This window comes from Mobula birostris, chromosome 2 (genome assembly GCF_030028105.1).
Source record: "Mobula birostris isolate sMobBir1 chromosome 2, sMobBir1.hap1, whole genome shotgun sequence".
Taxonomy (NCBI): domain Eukaryota; kingdom Metazoa; phylum Chordata; class Chondrichthyes; order Myliobatiformes; family Myliobatidae; genus Mobula; species Mobula birostris.
In genome coordinates, this window is record NC_092371.1 from 132,679,342 (window position 1) to 132,695,482 (window position 16,141).

Below are 16,141 nucleotides of genomic sequence, written 5' to 3' on the forward strand. Positions count from 1 at the left end.
ATGCACAAAAAGGAATTTATTTTCTGAGGGCTGTGAATCACTGCAGTACTGTACCCCAGGGAGCTGTGGAGGCAGTGGTATTAGATATATCCAAGGTGGAGATTAATGGGCAGAATGTGGGAAAGCTGTGATCTTACTGAATGGAGGAGCTGTTTGGTCTAATGCTGCTGCTGTTGTGTCTTGTGTTCTCCCTGTTCCATGACACTTTGATCAAGATTTTAACCACCTTGTTTTCGAACAGGTGACATTCACTCCTGGATTGAAGCCTCTTCATGTTTAAAAATGTAAATGCTTTTATTTGACCGTAGTTACAGAGATCTGCTTTGGCATGCCTTCCATTTGATGTGGAGTAACGGGGTCTTGGTCAATCCCTTTGACTCCAGGACTACTGAGGCCAGCTAAAATCAACTAAACTAGGATTACCCAGAAGTCCGGCCTATGATCTATTTTCACACCACTTCTTAAAATTCTTTTCCAGGTAGATATTTGCACACAGGTAGCAGAGGGGATGGAATACCTGTCAAACCATCGCTTTGTACACAAGGATTTGGCTGCTCGAAACTGCCTGATCAGTGCACAGCGACAGGTTAAAGTGGCAGCACTTGGCCTGAGTAAGGACGTGTACAACAGGTATGTGAAATGACTCCTGCAATTGATGGGGCTCAGTCTCCTTTTGGGAATTGTATTGGATTGGGTTTCCACAGAACCTTCATTATTAGATATCCATAACCAGAGCTTTTCAGAAGGGTATCCTCCAACATGGATATTATCATGAAGTGCTGTGATTATTCCACAACCTGCTATGATCATTTTATAAAAAAAAAAGTAATTATACTGGCCACCTACAAAGATATAAACTGATTCCTGCTTTTCCCAAACTTAATCAAAGGTAACTGTTCTAAATCTGGGTTTCAGAACCAGAATTAGGTTTATTGTCACTGACATATGTGAAATTTGTTGTGAAGTTGTTATGAATTGTTCTAAGGAAGTGGATAGGACTGGCATTTATTTTCCATTCCTAGTTTCTTTTAAGAAGATTGGGCATTTCATTCTCCGTTACTTTGAGATAATACAATTCTAGGAAAGTAGGAATGTTCAAGAATGACAATGTACAGCATCTGTGCCCAAATTGTGATGGGAATCATCAGGTGATGATTTTCAGAAAACCTGTGTGGTCAGCATCTGGGTGGTGAATGAGCTGGACTCCACACTATGAGAAGAGTTCAGGTTTCCTGTCATTTGTTCAGGATTCTTGACTCAACATTATCTTTCTAGAGTCAGTGAATGTTTGTTCGCCTTGACCCAATGAGGTGCACAGTGAATATTCAAATAAATTTTTTTATTGTATGTTGTTGGTTGAGGAAATTTTTAGCCAGGACATCTGTTTCTCCAAGATATGTTGTGGAGTATTTTGTACATTTAAATGTTCAATTAAATCCTCCAACAAAACACAAATTCTGTTGTTGAGCACTGTTTCGGTAATCTGCTCCTCGTGGAATGGGACTTGAACTTGCCCACTGACTGACAAGAAAATAGCTACTAAGGATGACAGGTGCACTTCTTAACCAGACACCCACAAGGAAAAATGTCTATTAATAGGTTGCTGTTGCACCTTAGTGTGCATGAGCCAATTCACATTTTTCATCTTACTGGAAATGAAACTGTTACAGAACTCTTGCCAGATTTACAAACCTCACTCTCTGGTCCACAGTGACAAATAGAATACAGTGCAAAAGTCTTCGACGCTCGAGCTACATATATGTGCCTGAGACATTTGCACAGTATTGTATATAAAGCATATTCATCAGCTTTTTCAGCTCCACCACATGAGGATTGTTGTTAAACGCAAGGTTACAGCCTGCTCTTCTAAGATTCTCTATGAATTCCATAAACAAGCCATGAATATCATGAACTTTCCTGGTAGTATATCATAATGTAGGGCTTTTAAACGGGTGCAGAAGATTCTGTACCATTTGTCAAAGGAGTGGAGTCATTTATCCTGGCTATTACTGAAATAAAACTGGGGTGTGGTGGAATTTTTCAGTTGCCGGACAGCATCTTTTGAGAAAATTGGAGATAAGGACTGAACTCTCGTGGCCTGGAAAGTTAATTCTGTTTTCTTTTCCACAAGTACTACTACCTGACTGATTCCTGTAATTTGTGTTTTATGTTTTAGATTGTGTTTGGTTCACTCCCTTTTCCCTTCTACAAATAGTCATAGTCATACTTTATTGATCCCGGGGGAAATTGCTTTTTCGTTACAGTTGCACCGTAAATAGTAATAGAACCATAAGTATTTAAATAGTAATATGTAAATTATGCCAGTAAATTATGAAATAAGTCCAGGACCAGCCTATTGGCTCAGGGTGTCTGACCCTCCAAGGGAGGAGTTGTAAAGTTTGATGGCCACAGGCAAGAATGACTTCCTATGACGCTCTGTGCTGCACCTCGGTGGAATGAGTCTCTGGCTGAATGTACTCCTCTGCCCAACCAGTACATTATGTAGTGGATGGGAGACATTGACCAAGATGGCATGCAACTTGGACAGCATCCTCTTTTCAGACACCACCGTGAGAGAGTCCAGTTCCATCCCCATAACATCACTGGCCTTACGAATGAGTTTGTTGATTCTGTTGGTGTCTGCTACCGTCAGCCTGCTGCCCCAGCACACAACAGCAAACATGATAACACTGGCCACCACAGACTCGTAGAACATCCTCAGCATCATCCGGCAGATGTTAAAGGACCTCAGTCTCCTCAGGAAACAGAGATGGCTCTGACCCTTCTTGTAGACAGCCTCAGTGTTCTTTGACCAGTCCAGTTTATTGTCAATTTGTATCCCCAGGTATTTGTAATCCTCCACCATGTCCACACTGACCCCCTGGATGGAAACAGGGGTCACCAGTACCTTAGCTCTCCTCAGGTCTACCACCAGCTCCTTAGTCTTTTTCACATTAAGCTGCAGATAATTCTGCTCACACCATGCCGGTTTTGATGTCAGGTCCTTAACCTGAAGCATTAATAGTTTCTCTCTGTAGGTACTGCTTGAACTACGTGGGATTTTCAGAATGAAGGTGTTTTTTGTTTTTTTTTTGTTTTGTTTTTTTTAACACACATTTCCAGCCTCTGCATTATTTAGCTTTGGGGTTATTCCCTCAACTAATATCATAACAAAACCATTAGACTTGAGATTCTTCTCAAAACCACGTGTTCAGATGATCAGCCATGATGTAAGTCTGTATGTGGGTTAATGTGTACTGTATGAATGCTTCATAAATGTAAACTAAACTATTTCTGCCTCCTAGTGAATATTACCATTTCCGCCAAGCATGGATTCCACTGCGCTGGATGCCTGCTGAAGCTATATTTGACGATGATTTCTCCACAAAGTCAGATGTGTGGTCCTTTGGTGTCCTTGTGTGGGAAATCTTCTCACAGGGGGAGCTGCCATTTTCTAATCTCAGTGATGATGAAGTATTAACAGGTATTGTTTCTTCATTGTTCTTTTCAACTTGTCTCTTTCCTTGGGGCCATCATGGGAAGAGGATTGAGGCAGAAGCAGAATGTCACAGTTCAGTCTGTAAATATGATCCATTTCTTCTATTTCTCTAGTTTATATCTCAGGGACCTATATATTTTGTTAAGATTTACTACTATTGGGTTAAAGATTGATAAATTTGTAAATAACCACAAACTCCAAGTAACCTGATGTAAATGCAGCTTAATAAGAAACTTGGTTTTTAGACCACAAATAATATCTGATTAAACCTCTATTTGATTGTAAACTGTAAATACCAGCAAGGCCCATTAGAGTTGGGCAAGGGAACCTGATTACTATCCAATGAGAAGTCCACAAATTCCATTCCAGTGTAAAGTTCTGACTGATGACAAGAATTGACTTGCATTACTGTGGCACCCAGTCAAATTTGGAGCACACTCTGCAATTATTTTCAAGTATATTCAGTGGTGCAGAATGATACTGTTGTTCCAGAAGCAAGGTCCCTTAAAAATGAAATGACTGGAATGTTTTTATGTCTGATGGTGGACATTAGAGAATATTAAGCTTGCCAAATAATGCTGGGGAACTGTTCATCTGCATCAGAAGGTAGTATCAGGGCGAAACCTTCCTACTAAAGGATAATTATCGATGTCTTGCAGATTATTCTGAGGAAAAGCAAGTGCCAATTCTTTTTTTTTTGGGGGGAGGGAGGGGATCCAGATCAATAATTGATTGAAAGCTAGTGTTCTTTATCTCCATGTGGAAAGTTAATCCACATGTCAATCTCAATTGAATTTTCTGTTACTGGCAGGACTGTCTCAGACCTCAGATCCCTGATTCTCCCCACTCTTCTTTACGTGGCCTTCATTGCTCGGAACTGGAACGGGACAGTGTCCATGGTGCAATCTGATCTCTTTTTCCTCCCAGTACACTTGCACTTCACTGCTTTGACTGTTGTTCTGCATAAGTGACCCAGAAGTTTTTTAAACAACAAACATTTGTGGTCACCACAGCTAATTCCAGAAATGGTAATGCACATTCTTTGTTAATTTTAACCAGTTTTAAGTTTGCCTGCTGCCACATGATGAAGAGAAGCCCAGGAAACATGGTCCCCATAAGATGTAGTTCATGGAAAGAAAGATTAAAGAAAAGGTTATCTTTATTTGTCACAAGTGCATTGAAACATCGAAATATACAGTGAAATGTGTCATTTTGCATCAATACCCAACACAGTCCTAGGGGCAGCCCACAAGTGTTGCCATGCTTCTCGCGACTACATAGCATACCCAACATAGCAACTTACTAATGCTAGCCCTAACCATATGTCTTTGGAACATGAGAGGAAACCAGAGCACCTGGACGAAAACCCCATGGTCAGAGGAAAATGCACAAACTCCTTACTTACAGTGTTGCGCTAATTGGTACTGTTCTGCCCAGATATTCTATAGACTGAATGATGATGAAGGCTGTCAAAAAATGAATCTGCCCCAGCTTGGGAATTGTGCAATGGGACCCACCAACACGCTCTCACTGCATCTAAAGACAGTCTTTTCTGCATGGGATGGGGGGTAGTGGAGAGTTGTTGGGTGCGCTGAAGGCTTGGGCTACAGGTTAGAAAGTCGGCGGGGGGGAGGAAGAGAGGAGGTGGTGGAAAAGGGACAAAGGTGGGCAGAGGTTGGAGGTTGAGGGATGGTTCATTGAAGAGAGGATCAGGATGTGAGGGTGAGGGCTGGGAAATCAATTGTATCAAAAAGGAGGAGGTGCTTGAAATATTGGGACACATTAAGATGGATCTGTCCCAGGATACTAAGAGCAGCAAGCTGGAAATTGATAGGATTCTCATGGAGAGCTTTGCACCTGCAGTAGCCAGTAGACTGGAGGATAGATAATACCGTGCCCTTATTAATAATATGTATGGCTAACACAGAATACAGTAAGGCTTTGACAAGTTCCACAAGGAATCTGAGGCATGTTAGTGAACTGGATCCAAAACTGGCTGGTGATAGGAGGCAGCAAGTATTGGTGGATGAGTTTCTCTGATGAAGTCAGTAGATAGTGGCATACCACATGGATCAGTGCTGGAACCATTGTTTATAATACTGTATGTATTATTGACTTAATAGTAATGCAGGTGGTATAATCAGTAAGTTTGCAGACAATGTGAAAACTGTTGGAATCAGAGAAAGTGAAGAGGCTTGTCTAAGAATACAGTGGGACATGCCAGATGGAAAACTAGGCTGAGTAGTGGTGGATAGAATTAAGACCATGAGACATAGGAGTAGAATTAGGCCACTGGTCCGTTGTGTCTGCTCTGTCATTCCATCATGGGTTATTATTATCTTTCTCAACCCTGTTCTCTGCCTTCTTCCTGTAACCTTTGACACCTTGACTAACCGAGAACCTTTTTGCTTTAAATTTCCTCAGTGACTTGGCCTCCACATCTGTCCATGGCAATGAATTCCACTGATTCACCACACTCTGGCCAAAGAAATTCCTCCTTATCTATGTTGGAAATGGATGTCCCTTTATTCTGAGGGTGTGCCTTCTGCTCCTAGACACTCCCACTAGAGGAAACATCTCCACATGTATTGTCTAGGCCTTTCAATATTTGATAGCTTCCCATGAGAACCACCGTAATTCTTCTAAACACCAGCAGGTACAGGCCCAAAGCCATCAAATACTCTTCATATGTTAACCCTTTCATTCATGGAAGCATTCTTGTGAACCTCCTCTATCACTCTCCAATGCCAGCATATCCTTTCTTAGATAAGGGGCCCAAAACTGTTCATGATATTCCAAATGTGGTCTAACCAATGCCTTATAAAGCCTCAGCATTACATCCTTGCCTTTTATATTCTATTCCTCTCGAAATGAATGCTAACATTGTATTTGCCTTTCTTACTGCTGACTCAATCTCCAAGTTGATCTTTAGGGAGTCCTGCAGAAGGTCTCCAAAGTCCCTTTGCACCTCTGCTTTTGAATTTTTTTCCCATTTAGAAAATAGTCTACACTTTTATTCCTTCTACCACAGTGCATGACCATACACTTCCCTGCACTGTATTCTGTCTGCCAGTTCTTTGCTCATTCTCCCAATCTGTCCTAAGTTCTGCAGACTCCCTGCTTCTTCAAAACCACCTGTCCCTGCCCCTCCACCTATCTTCGTATAGTCCACAAACTTGGCCACAAAGCCATCAATTCCGTTACCCAAATCATTGACATACAATGTAAAAAGAAGCCGCCCCAACACCGACCCCTGCAGAGCACCACTAATCACCAGCAGGCAATCAGAAAAGGCTGCCTTTATTCCCACTCTTTGTCTCCTGCCAGTCAGCCAATCTTCTATCCTTCCATGGGCTCTTATCTTGTTAAGCAACCTCACGTGTGGCATCATGTTGAAGGCCTTCTGAAAATTCAACTAAACAACATCTACTGACTCTCCTTGGTCTATTTCACCTGTTATTTCCTCAAAGAATTCCTTTCTTCTGCCTGCTCCCCCTTCTTAAAGAGGGAAGAGACATTTGCAATTTTGCAGTCCTCAGGAACCATTCCAGAATCTAGTGATTATTAAAAGAAATTTAATCCAGACAAGTGTCAGGTAATGCACATTGGATGGTCAAGTTTTAGTGGGTCAAGGAGAATAAATGGCAGGGACAGCTGGGTAGGGTCATGAAGATAGTTTTTACATTTAAAATTCAAAGTAAATATATTATCAAAGTCAACATATACAACCCTGAGATGATTTTCTTTTGTACATACTCAATAAATCCATACTGGAATAGTAAAAGTAATAGAATCAGTGAAAGGCCATACAAACTTGGGTGTTCAACCAGTTTACTTTGGACTATAAGACAATCAGTAAATGCAAAAAGAAAGAAATAATAAATAATTATTGAAAACACGAGATGAAGAATCCTTGAAAGTGAGTCCAAAGATTGTGGGAACGTTTCAGTGATGAGGCAAGTGAAGTTATCCCTGTGGTTCAAGAACTTGATAGTTGAGGAGTAATAACTGTTCTTGAACCTGGTGGTGTGAGTCCTGAGGCTCCTGTACCACCTTCCGATGGCAGCAGCGAAAAGAGAGTGCGACCTGGGTGGTGGGGGTCCCTGATGAAGGATGCTGCTTTTCTGCAACAACACTTTGTGTAGATGTGCTCAATGGTGGGGATGGCTTTACCCATAACGGACTGGGCCATATCCACTACTTTTTGTTGGATTTTTTTGTTCAAGGACATTGGCTTTTCCATGACAGACTGTGATGCAGCCAGACAACAGACTCTCCTCTACACATCTATAGAAGTTTGTCAAAGTTTTAGATATCATGCTGAAATTCACAAGCTCCTAAGGAAGTAGAGTCTCCGCTGTGCTTTATTCGCATTTCTCCTTACATGCTGTGCACAGGATGGGTCTTCCAAATTGATAACACTGAGCAATTTAAAGTTACTGACCCTCTCCACCTCTGACATTCTAATGAGGACTGGCTCACAGACCTCTGGTTTCCTTCTGAAGTCAATAATCAGCTCCTTGGTCTTGCTGACATTGAGGAAGAGGTGGTTGTTATGGCACCAATCGGCCAGATTTTCAGTCTCCCTCCTACATGCTCAATGGCAACAACAACACCTCCACAATCTCCATCAGCACAGGTGCAAAACAAGGCTGTGTGCTTAGCCCCCTGATCTACTCACTTTACACTTTTGACTATGAGGCTAAGCAGAGCTCCAATGCCATATTCAAGTTTGTGAAGGTCCCGCCATGTTTTGACGGTCAAAGCGAGTATAGACGGCATTGAGCACATCTGGGAGCAAAGCCTCATTATCACCTATGTCACTTAGTTTCACTTTGTAAGACAACTGTTGAGCATCCTTCAGTGATTCAAGTTTGGCTCGGAATTATCACTTTGCCCGTAAAATGGATTACCTTAGATCATACCTGGACCTTTTTGTATCTTGAATGAAGTGTTTTGGGAGGTTGGTCATGAAACATCAACTGTTGCCTGAGAAGTGACCTGGATCTGCCTACCAGAGCAACAAGTGCACAGCAGGTGTTATCTTGTTGGCTCTTCACTCAACCCTGGAACATCTGGATAGCAAAGATGCAAACATCAGGATCCTCTTTAACGACTACAGCTATCAACACTATCATCCTCTCAAAGCTAATCAATAAGCTTCAAGACAATGGCCCTGACACATCCTTATGCAACTGGATCCTCTGTTTCCTCACTTGTAGACCTCAGTCAGTTAAGATTTTCAGCAACATCTCCATGATTACCATCAGCACAGATGCACCACAAGGCTTTTTGCTTAGTCCTCTGCTCTACTCAGTTTATATTTATGACTGTGAGGCAAAGCAGAGCTTCATTGCCATATTTAAGTTTGCTGACAACACAACTGGCGTCCAAATCAAAGGTGGTGGTGAATCAGCATAGAGGAAGGAAATTGGAAATCTGGCTGAGTGATGCCATAACAACAACTTCTCACTCAATGTCAGCAAGACAAAGGAGCTGATTCAGGAGGAGGAAACTGGAGCCAGTCCTCATTGGGGGATCAGAGGTGGAGAGGGTTAGCAATCTTAAATTTCTTGGTTTTATTATTTCAGAGGATCTGTCTTGGACCCAGCAGTAAGTGCAATTACAAAGAAAACACAGCAGCGCCTCTACTCTCTTAGTAGTTCGTGAAGATTCAGCATCTAAAACTTCGACAAACCTGTAGCTGTGTGATTGGGTGGCTGCATCATGGCCTTGAACAGAAAGTCCAACAAAACGTATTGGATACGACCCAGTTCAACACGGGTAAAGCCCTCCGCGTCATTGAGAACATCCACACAAAACGCTGTCACAGGAAAGCAACATCCATCCTCGGGCCCCCACCACCCAGGACATGCTCTCTTCTTGCTGCCGCTATCAAGAAGAAGGTACAGGAGCCTCTGAACTCAGATCACCAGTAACTTCACTCATCCCATTACAGAATTGTTCCCACAACTTATTGACTCACTTCAAGGACTCTTCATCTCATGTTCTTGGTATTTATATCTTTTTTTTTGTATTTGCACAGTTAGTTGTCTTTTGCACATTGGTTATTTGTTTGTCCTGTTGGGTGTGGTCTTTGATTCTATTGTTTCTTGGATTTTCTGAGTATGCCTGCGAGGAAACAAATCTCAGGGTTGTGAATTGTGACGTGCATGTACTTTGATAATAAATTTACTTTGAATTTTGTCATCTTCTTTTACATTTTTGTAGTCATAGAAATCTTAATGGCTTTCTATTTTATGATGCCAACCATGCATTTTAAGATATTACCAGTCATATTTGTTTGATACCTGTAATGTGACAGGGTAATGTGGGACATCACCCGGAGGGGTGAAGATGCAGGCAGTAATATCTGTCACTCTCTTTACTAATGTTTGGCAATTTATTATAAAAACCTGAAGATTTTATATTTACCTGGTTTTCTTTTGAGTAATTGAACATGCACAGTATTGTCAAATAATAACCAAAAAAACGTTCCCAAACCAGGAGTAAACCAAAATAAGGTAGCTTGTATAAATTGGGAGAAGCAAAGGATGATCTGGACTCCTATTCCAGCTCAGACTTAATGTGCTCAGGCTAAATGAGCCACCTCCTGAGAGAAGGTCCATATCCAGCCCGGTCTTACTGTTTGCCTGGCCAAACATTAATAGTAATAGTTGCCTCAGTGTGGATTGAGAAAATCATTCTGCTTTGGGTGTTTGATGTTCTGCTTTGGGTGTTTGATGTAAGAAACATTCAACTCTTGAAGAGTACAAAGAAGATTTATAAGAATGTTGTCAGGACTCAAAAACTGAATTGAGGGAGATGTTGTGCAGGCTAGGCCTTTATTCATTGGAGCATAGGAGAATGAGAGGTGAAACTATGGAGGCATATAAAATCATGAGGGACATAGATGGGGTGAATGCATTCAATCTTTTTACAAGAGAAAGGGAATCAAAAATTAAAGGCACAGGTTTAAGAGGAGAGATTTAAAGGAGACCTGAGAATGATTTTTTCACCTGGAGTGAACTGATAGAGCAATGGTTCCCGAAATGAGCAATATTGCCCCTCCTTCCTGGGGCAATGGGAGTTCCAAAGGGGCCATTGGGAGCAGCTGAGGGAATACAGGCTTAATTTAAGAAATTAATTATTTATTGTAAGTATTTGATTCTCAGTGCCTCATAATTGATTACAATGATCACACAATCATTTCTTGCTAACCCACCTTTCTTGTGGACTTAGCTTAAAGTGCATTATGGTTGTTGAAAAGCAATGTGGTACTTTGGTATTTGACATTTCACGAGAAATCTGAACTGTTTGGCATTGGGGTAAAGTTGCCGTTTTGAATCGTCTTGACCGCATTTCTCTAGCCCACGGCCCAACTGAGATGTCGCTGCTTCACGTTATGCACTTTTAATCAGTCGGATTTTGCCTGAGCTATGATGATATCATCACTTTCCCCTTTATTGATCACAGCGCTTGAGGTTGTATTTAAATAATAGGTGATTTGACTATGGTCACTAATCCATAATGGAAATGGAAGCAGACCAAATGGAAAAGTGCAGAGAATATGAAATATGGATTTATACCAGTACTGAGCAAACAACAGCAGCCAATGCATCTTTTGTGTGAAAAAGCTTTCTCCCACTGAGGCAATGAAATCATCCAGGCTCCTTGAACATTTGAAGAGAGTACACTCTATAAAGCAAACGATAACTTGGCTTATTTTCCGTCACTTTGTGAAAACTTTTAGAAATGGAAAACAATTCAATCTGTTTGCTAGCACTTTACAACAATGCAGTGATGGTTGGCATGCTTAACACAACAGTTCATTGCTCATTGATTGTACAATTGGAGAAGAACTTATTCTGCCAGCAGTAAAGGAAGTTCTTAGTACAGTTTTGCCAAGTCACTAGACCAAATAATTAAAATGAGTCCGCTCAGCGACAACTGGCAAAGACATATAGGTGAAACGTCTAATGTGGAAGACACATTGTGAAACGTACTATGGACAATGGAGTTCGCTGTGCAGTTGGATGAGTCAACTTTGCCAGGCAACGAATCTTTGCGTCTTGGTTATGTTTACTTCATAAAAGAAAAAAAGCATGGTTCAAGAGTGTTATTTGCAAGGGGATTAGAAACAGATATGAAGGGAGAGTCAATGTTTCAGGTTGTTGAGCAATTTTTCAAAGAGAAAGACATTCCACTCACTAACATCCTTGCTTGTGCACCACCAATGAAAGGACACCACCGTGGGGTTATTACTTTTCTGAAATAAAAGCTGTACCCAACATATTTATGATACACTCTGTAATCGATAGTCAACATCTTATCGCAAAAAAACCTAAGTGATCTGCTCCATAAATCATTAAACACTTTTATCTTGAAGACTTGAATGCTTAATTTTGGAGTCAACTCAAGAATATTAGGCATGACATTGCTTATTTATAAGAATTATTCACAAAGTTCAATTAAATCAATCTTCAATTGCAAGGAAATGATGAGAGTCTTATTGAAATGATTGAAGCTCTTGAAAAAGTTTAACTTCGGTAACTCAGCAATTGGAATGTTATCAAGCATCTCTACATTTCTACGTTAACTCTATTTAAGTGCAGCATTGGCCGTCACAACCCTTTCCAATTTCTGAGCCTCTCTGAATTGGAAGAGAAAGAAAGAATACTAGATCTTCAAGTAGATTGTGGCCACCTGGGTGAGCTACATCAAGACATGTCAGCAAGATGTCAGGATCTCCTTTTGATCCAAATTCCAGATTGGGTAATAAATTCATTGCAGAAGGCTTGTCATGAGGAATTAACAGGAAGGCTGAATGAAGAACTGATCTCACTATGAAATGACTTTGAGCTGAAGGCGAGATCCAAAAAATTCACATCAGGACTTTGGTTACAAAAAGAAATCTCTGAACGCTATCCAGCACTGTGGCAAAAGGTCAAGATGTCCTTTATTGCCTTGTGGAGCCGATTTCAGTGCAGTCACTCAACTTCTTCCAAAGCAACCATGGTGAATTTGTGCAATTTATTACCATAGTCCACTATGGAGGCCAGGTCGTTGGGTGTATTTAGGCAGAGATTGATAGGCTCTTGCTTGGACACGGCATCAAAGGTTGGGGGAGAAGGCCGGGGAGTGGGGCTGAGGAGAGGAGCAAAGGATCAGCCATGATTAAATCGTGGAGCAGACTGGATGGGCCAAATGGCCTAATTCTGTGCTTGGGTCTTATGATAAAGCAACAAAACGGACTGAATGTGGGGATCTGAGTCTCCTGAGTGACATTCAACCTGATGTTGAGAAGCTGATGTCACTGTACCAAGCACATCCATCTCGTTGAAAGGTGAAAAAGTAATGAAGCAGTGAAGAGTTGGACTCCTAATGTACACTCCAAAAATTGTTGATAACAATTGTTTAATTGTAATTAAATAAAGAAATTATTTTATTTGTAGCTTTAAATAGATTTCAATCATCTCTGCAATTATTTGTTGTGGCTTTTGTCAAGTGTCCACCTTATGGAACAATTAATTGGAACCATGCTGCAGTTTTAACTAAGTACCAAATAATGTATCCTAGTCACGAATAAATAAGGAGGAATGGCAAATTATTTAAATTCTGATAAATGCAAGGTGTTACATACTTGGATGTCAAACCAACGTTGGATTTCTGCAGTGTATGGTAGCATGGAGTGATCTTAAAATACAATCATATGGTTTCCTGAAAATGGCATTACATGTACACACTGGCAAAGAAGGCATTTGACACTTTGGCTTTTGTCTGTCAAGGGAATGAGTATAGAAGTTGAGATGCTGTGTTCCAGTTGAATAAGATATTGGTGAGGTTATATTTGGATTAAAGAAGTGTATTGGATTAAAAATTACAATAAATGCAGCCCTCGCCTACATCTCCTCCATGTCCTGCATGCCTGCATTCATTCCATCCCTATCATAATGACAGGAATAGTGTTTTCCTTATACTCACTTACCAGACCACAAGCCTACACATCCAATTTCCACCTTCTCCAACTTATTTTAACCACCAAGCACATCTTCTCTTCTTCCCTTTCTGCTTTCCACAGGGATGACTTTCTGTCCACTGATCCCCTTCAGGCACTTATCTCTGTAACCATCCCAAATGTTACACCACCTCCCTCACCACCATTAAGGGCCTAAACAGGTCTTCAAGGTAATTCAGCACTTCTCATATGAATCCAACAAGATTGTTTATTGTATCTGGAGTGGTCTCCACCACATTGGTGAGACATGGCACTGACTGTGGAATCACTTCGAGCACCTGTGCTCCATCAGCTATGACCTCATGGTGATCAGCCATTTTAATTCCACTTCCCACTCCCACAATGACGTGTGTCCGCAGCCTCCTGTACTGTCACGTTGAGGCCAGGTGCAGGTTAGAGAAGCAACACTGCCTATTTTATTTTGGTAGTATTTACCTTATTATAGGAATGATGTCATTCTCTGGAAAGAGTGCAGAGGATATTTACAAGGATGTTGTCAGAACTCAAGGAACTGGGTTATAGAGTTAGATTGAACAAGGTATGAGTTTATTCCGTGGTGTGTAGGGGGCTGAGGAGTGACCATAGAGAGGTGTATAAAATCTTAAGTGGCATAGATAAGGTGGTTGCAGTTTATATTTTTCCCCAGAGAAAGGGAATCAAAGCCTGTAGGGCATTTGATTAAGGTGAGAGGGGAAAGATTTAAGGAGGATCTGCGGGGCAACTTCATGTAGAGGTACAGTATGTGGGCAAATGGAACTAGCTTAGGTAGGAATCTTGGTTAGTGTGGACGAGTTGGGGTCAAAGTTCAGTTTCTGTGCTGTGTGATTAACAAAATGCACAACTAGAACTGCTTATTTGATAGTTAGCACCAGGGAGGTCTCCCTAATTCTTTTGTACAAATTGTAGGGAGATGTTTCACCAGTCCTGCTTACACCATGAGAGGTTAAGCCATCGTAGAAGTGAAGTTTTGCACAGCTGATGGATATCCCAAGGCAGTGGTGGTACTTACTGAATTTCTGCATCAAATGGTGGGTGGGATGGAAGAAGTTGAGGTGAAACATGTTTTCATGTGAAGATGACCCAAGGTTGTGTTGTTTTCCAGGTGTACAGAACAACGAAATCAAACTCTCTGCACCTGAAGGTTGCCCACCCAAACTCCACAAACTGATGCAACACTGCTGGGCAGCCAGCCCCAAGGACCGTCCATCCTTCAGTGAGATTGCCAACACTCTTGGTGAAATTCCTGCTGACAGCAAAGTGTGAGGGGAATTGTTAACTGTTCCCATAATTGTGTATCATGTACAGTGTTTCAGGAATGGAAGGCATCCCTTTGGGTTTGTTGGCTGTATCTGATATTTTTAATTTTTTTCCTTTATTTTTATTATTAATTCATACAAGGAAATGAGCATCTCAAATTCCAGGGTCCTTTTGCCTTAAGGTCAACACTACAGACTGCCATTTCGTAAGGCTTCTGTCCTCTGCTACCTTTGTACATGTATTTTTGCTGTGGAGAATTTTAGTCTGTTGGGTACAAGAGCTTGGGATAACCACCTCCAAAGCCATCAGCTGAGTTCTGGTAGGCAGAGAACAGCAACAAGACAGAATGACCAGTGTATTGAATGAGAGCAATGAGTATCAATTACTCCACCCACTGTCTCAGGTGGGAACTGTTAAAATAGCACAATCATTGATCTTGTAACCAGCAAATTATGAGGCTGAATAAATTTCCTTAATCAATTATTTATTTCCAAAATGCAAGAACTGTGCACAGTTGATCTTGGATATCTAATCACATTCAGAGAAACTGAGAGACGATCATGAACTGCAAACGTGTCGGCTGTCTGCTGCATGATTGTTCGTGATCGCATGATGCTTGAGCTCATGTCATCAACACTTCTTGCTGTAGAAATAAGCTTGAGAAGCCTCTATTTATACTAATAGGTTCTCAGTGATCTAGTCTTTCTATCATGGTACTGTTTATTTGGCTTTTTTAAAGTTTATTTTATGTATGTTAACCTTTAAACATATATTTACAAGCAAAAACACTATATCTAAAGCCAGTATTGAACTGGTGTTACATATAGGCAAATCTATACTGAACCAAGTGCCTGGTCAATGAAGGAATTTTTTTATCAATGTTCAAAACTTAAGAAATTAAAGTTCCTGTTTCTTTTTATTTCTTTTCAAGACCTTTTTGTATTAAGTTTTTCAGTTTTTTAAAAGTATGTAAAGAGATAAACCTTGGCTGAAATAGATTTTTTTTTAAACTTGAATAACTTTTTTTGCTCGTATTTGGCTTCTGTATTTGGTTTCATATCCGTCATTTTTTAAAATGCTGCTGTCAATAAAGTTGACAATTTTTGGTACTTGGTTTCATCTTTATGCAGCTGTGGAATATCATTACAAAGAGTCCTGTAGCACAGCAGGGAAAAGGAAGATGGCCTGTCCAACATCAGTCACAGATGAGAGTGACACAGGTCACATAGAACATGTGTCATAGAAGCTGGCTGAGTGTGACTGGTATGTCTCGTAGTGAGAGGAGAGGCTGGACAAGGCTGTGTGTGTGTGTATGTGTGTGTATCTCAGTGAGGAGAGAGGCTGGGTAAGGCCTCTTCCCTCTCCCT

At 40.9% G+C, this 16,141-nt stretch overlaps 1 protein-coding gene across 1 annotated transcript in view; it reads left to right on the top strand.

Moving 5' to 3' along the window:
* Nucleotides 1–15,862, top strand: part of LOC140191284 (inactive tyrosine-protein kinase 7-like) — a 211,542-nt gene extending 195,680 nt beyond the window's left edge. Inside the window, exons 18-20 of the mRNA XM_072248558.1 lie at nt 479–630; nt 3,306–3,484; nt 14,620–15,862. Coding sequence (XP_072104659.1) covers nt 479–630; nt 3,306–3,484; nt 14,620–14,780 — 492 coding nt within the window. The 3' untranslated portion in view covers nt 14,781–15,862. The remainder of the gene's footprint in view (nt 1–478; nt 631–3,305; nt 3,485–14,619) is intronic.
* Nucleotides 15,863–16,141: the final 279 nt, after the last annotated feature.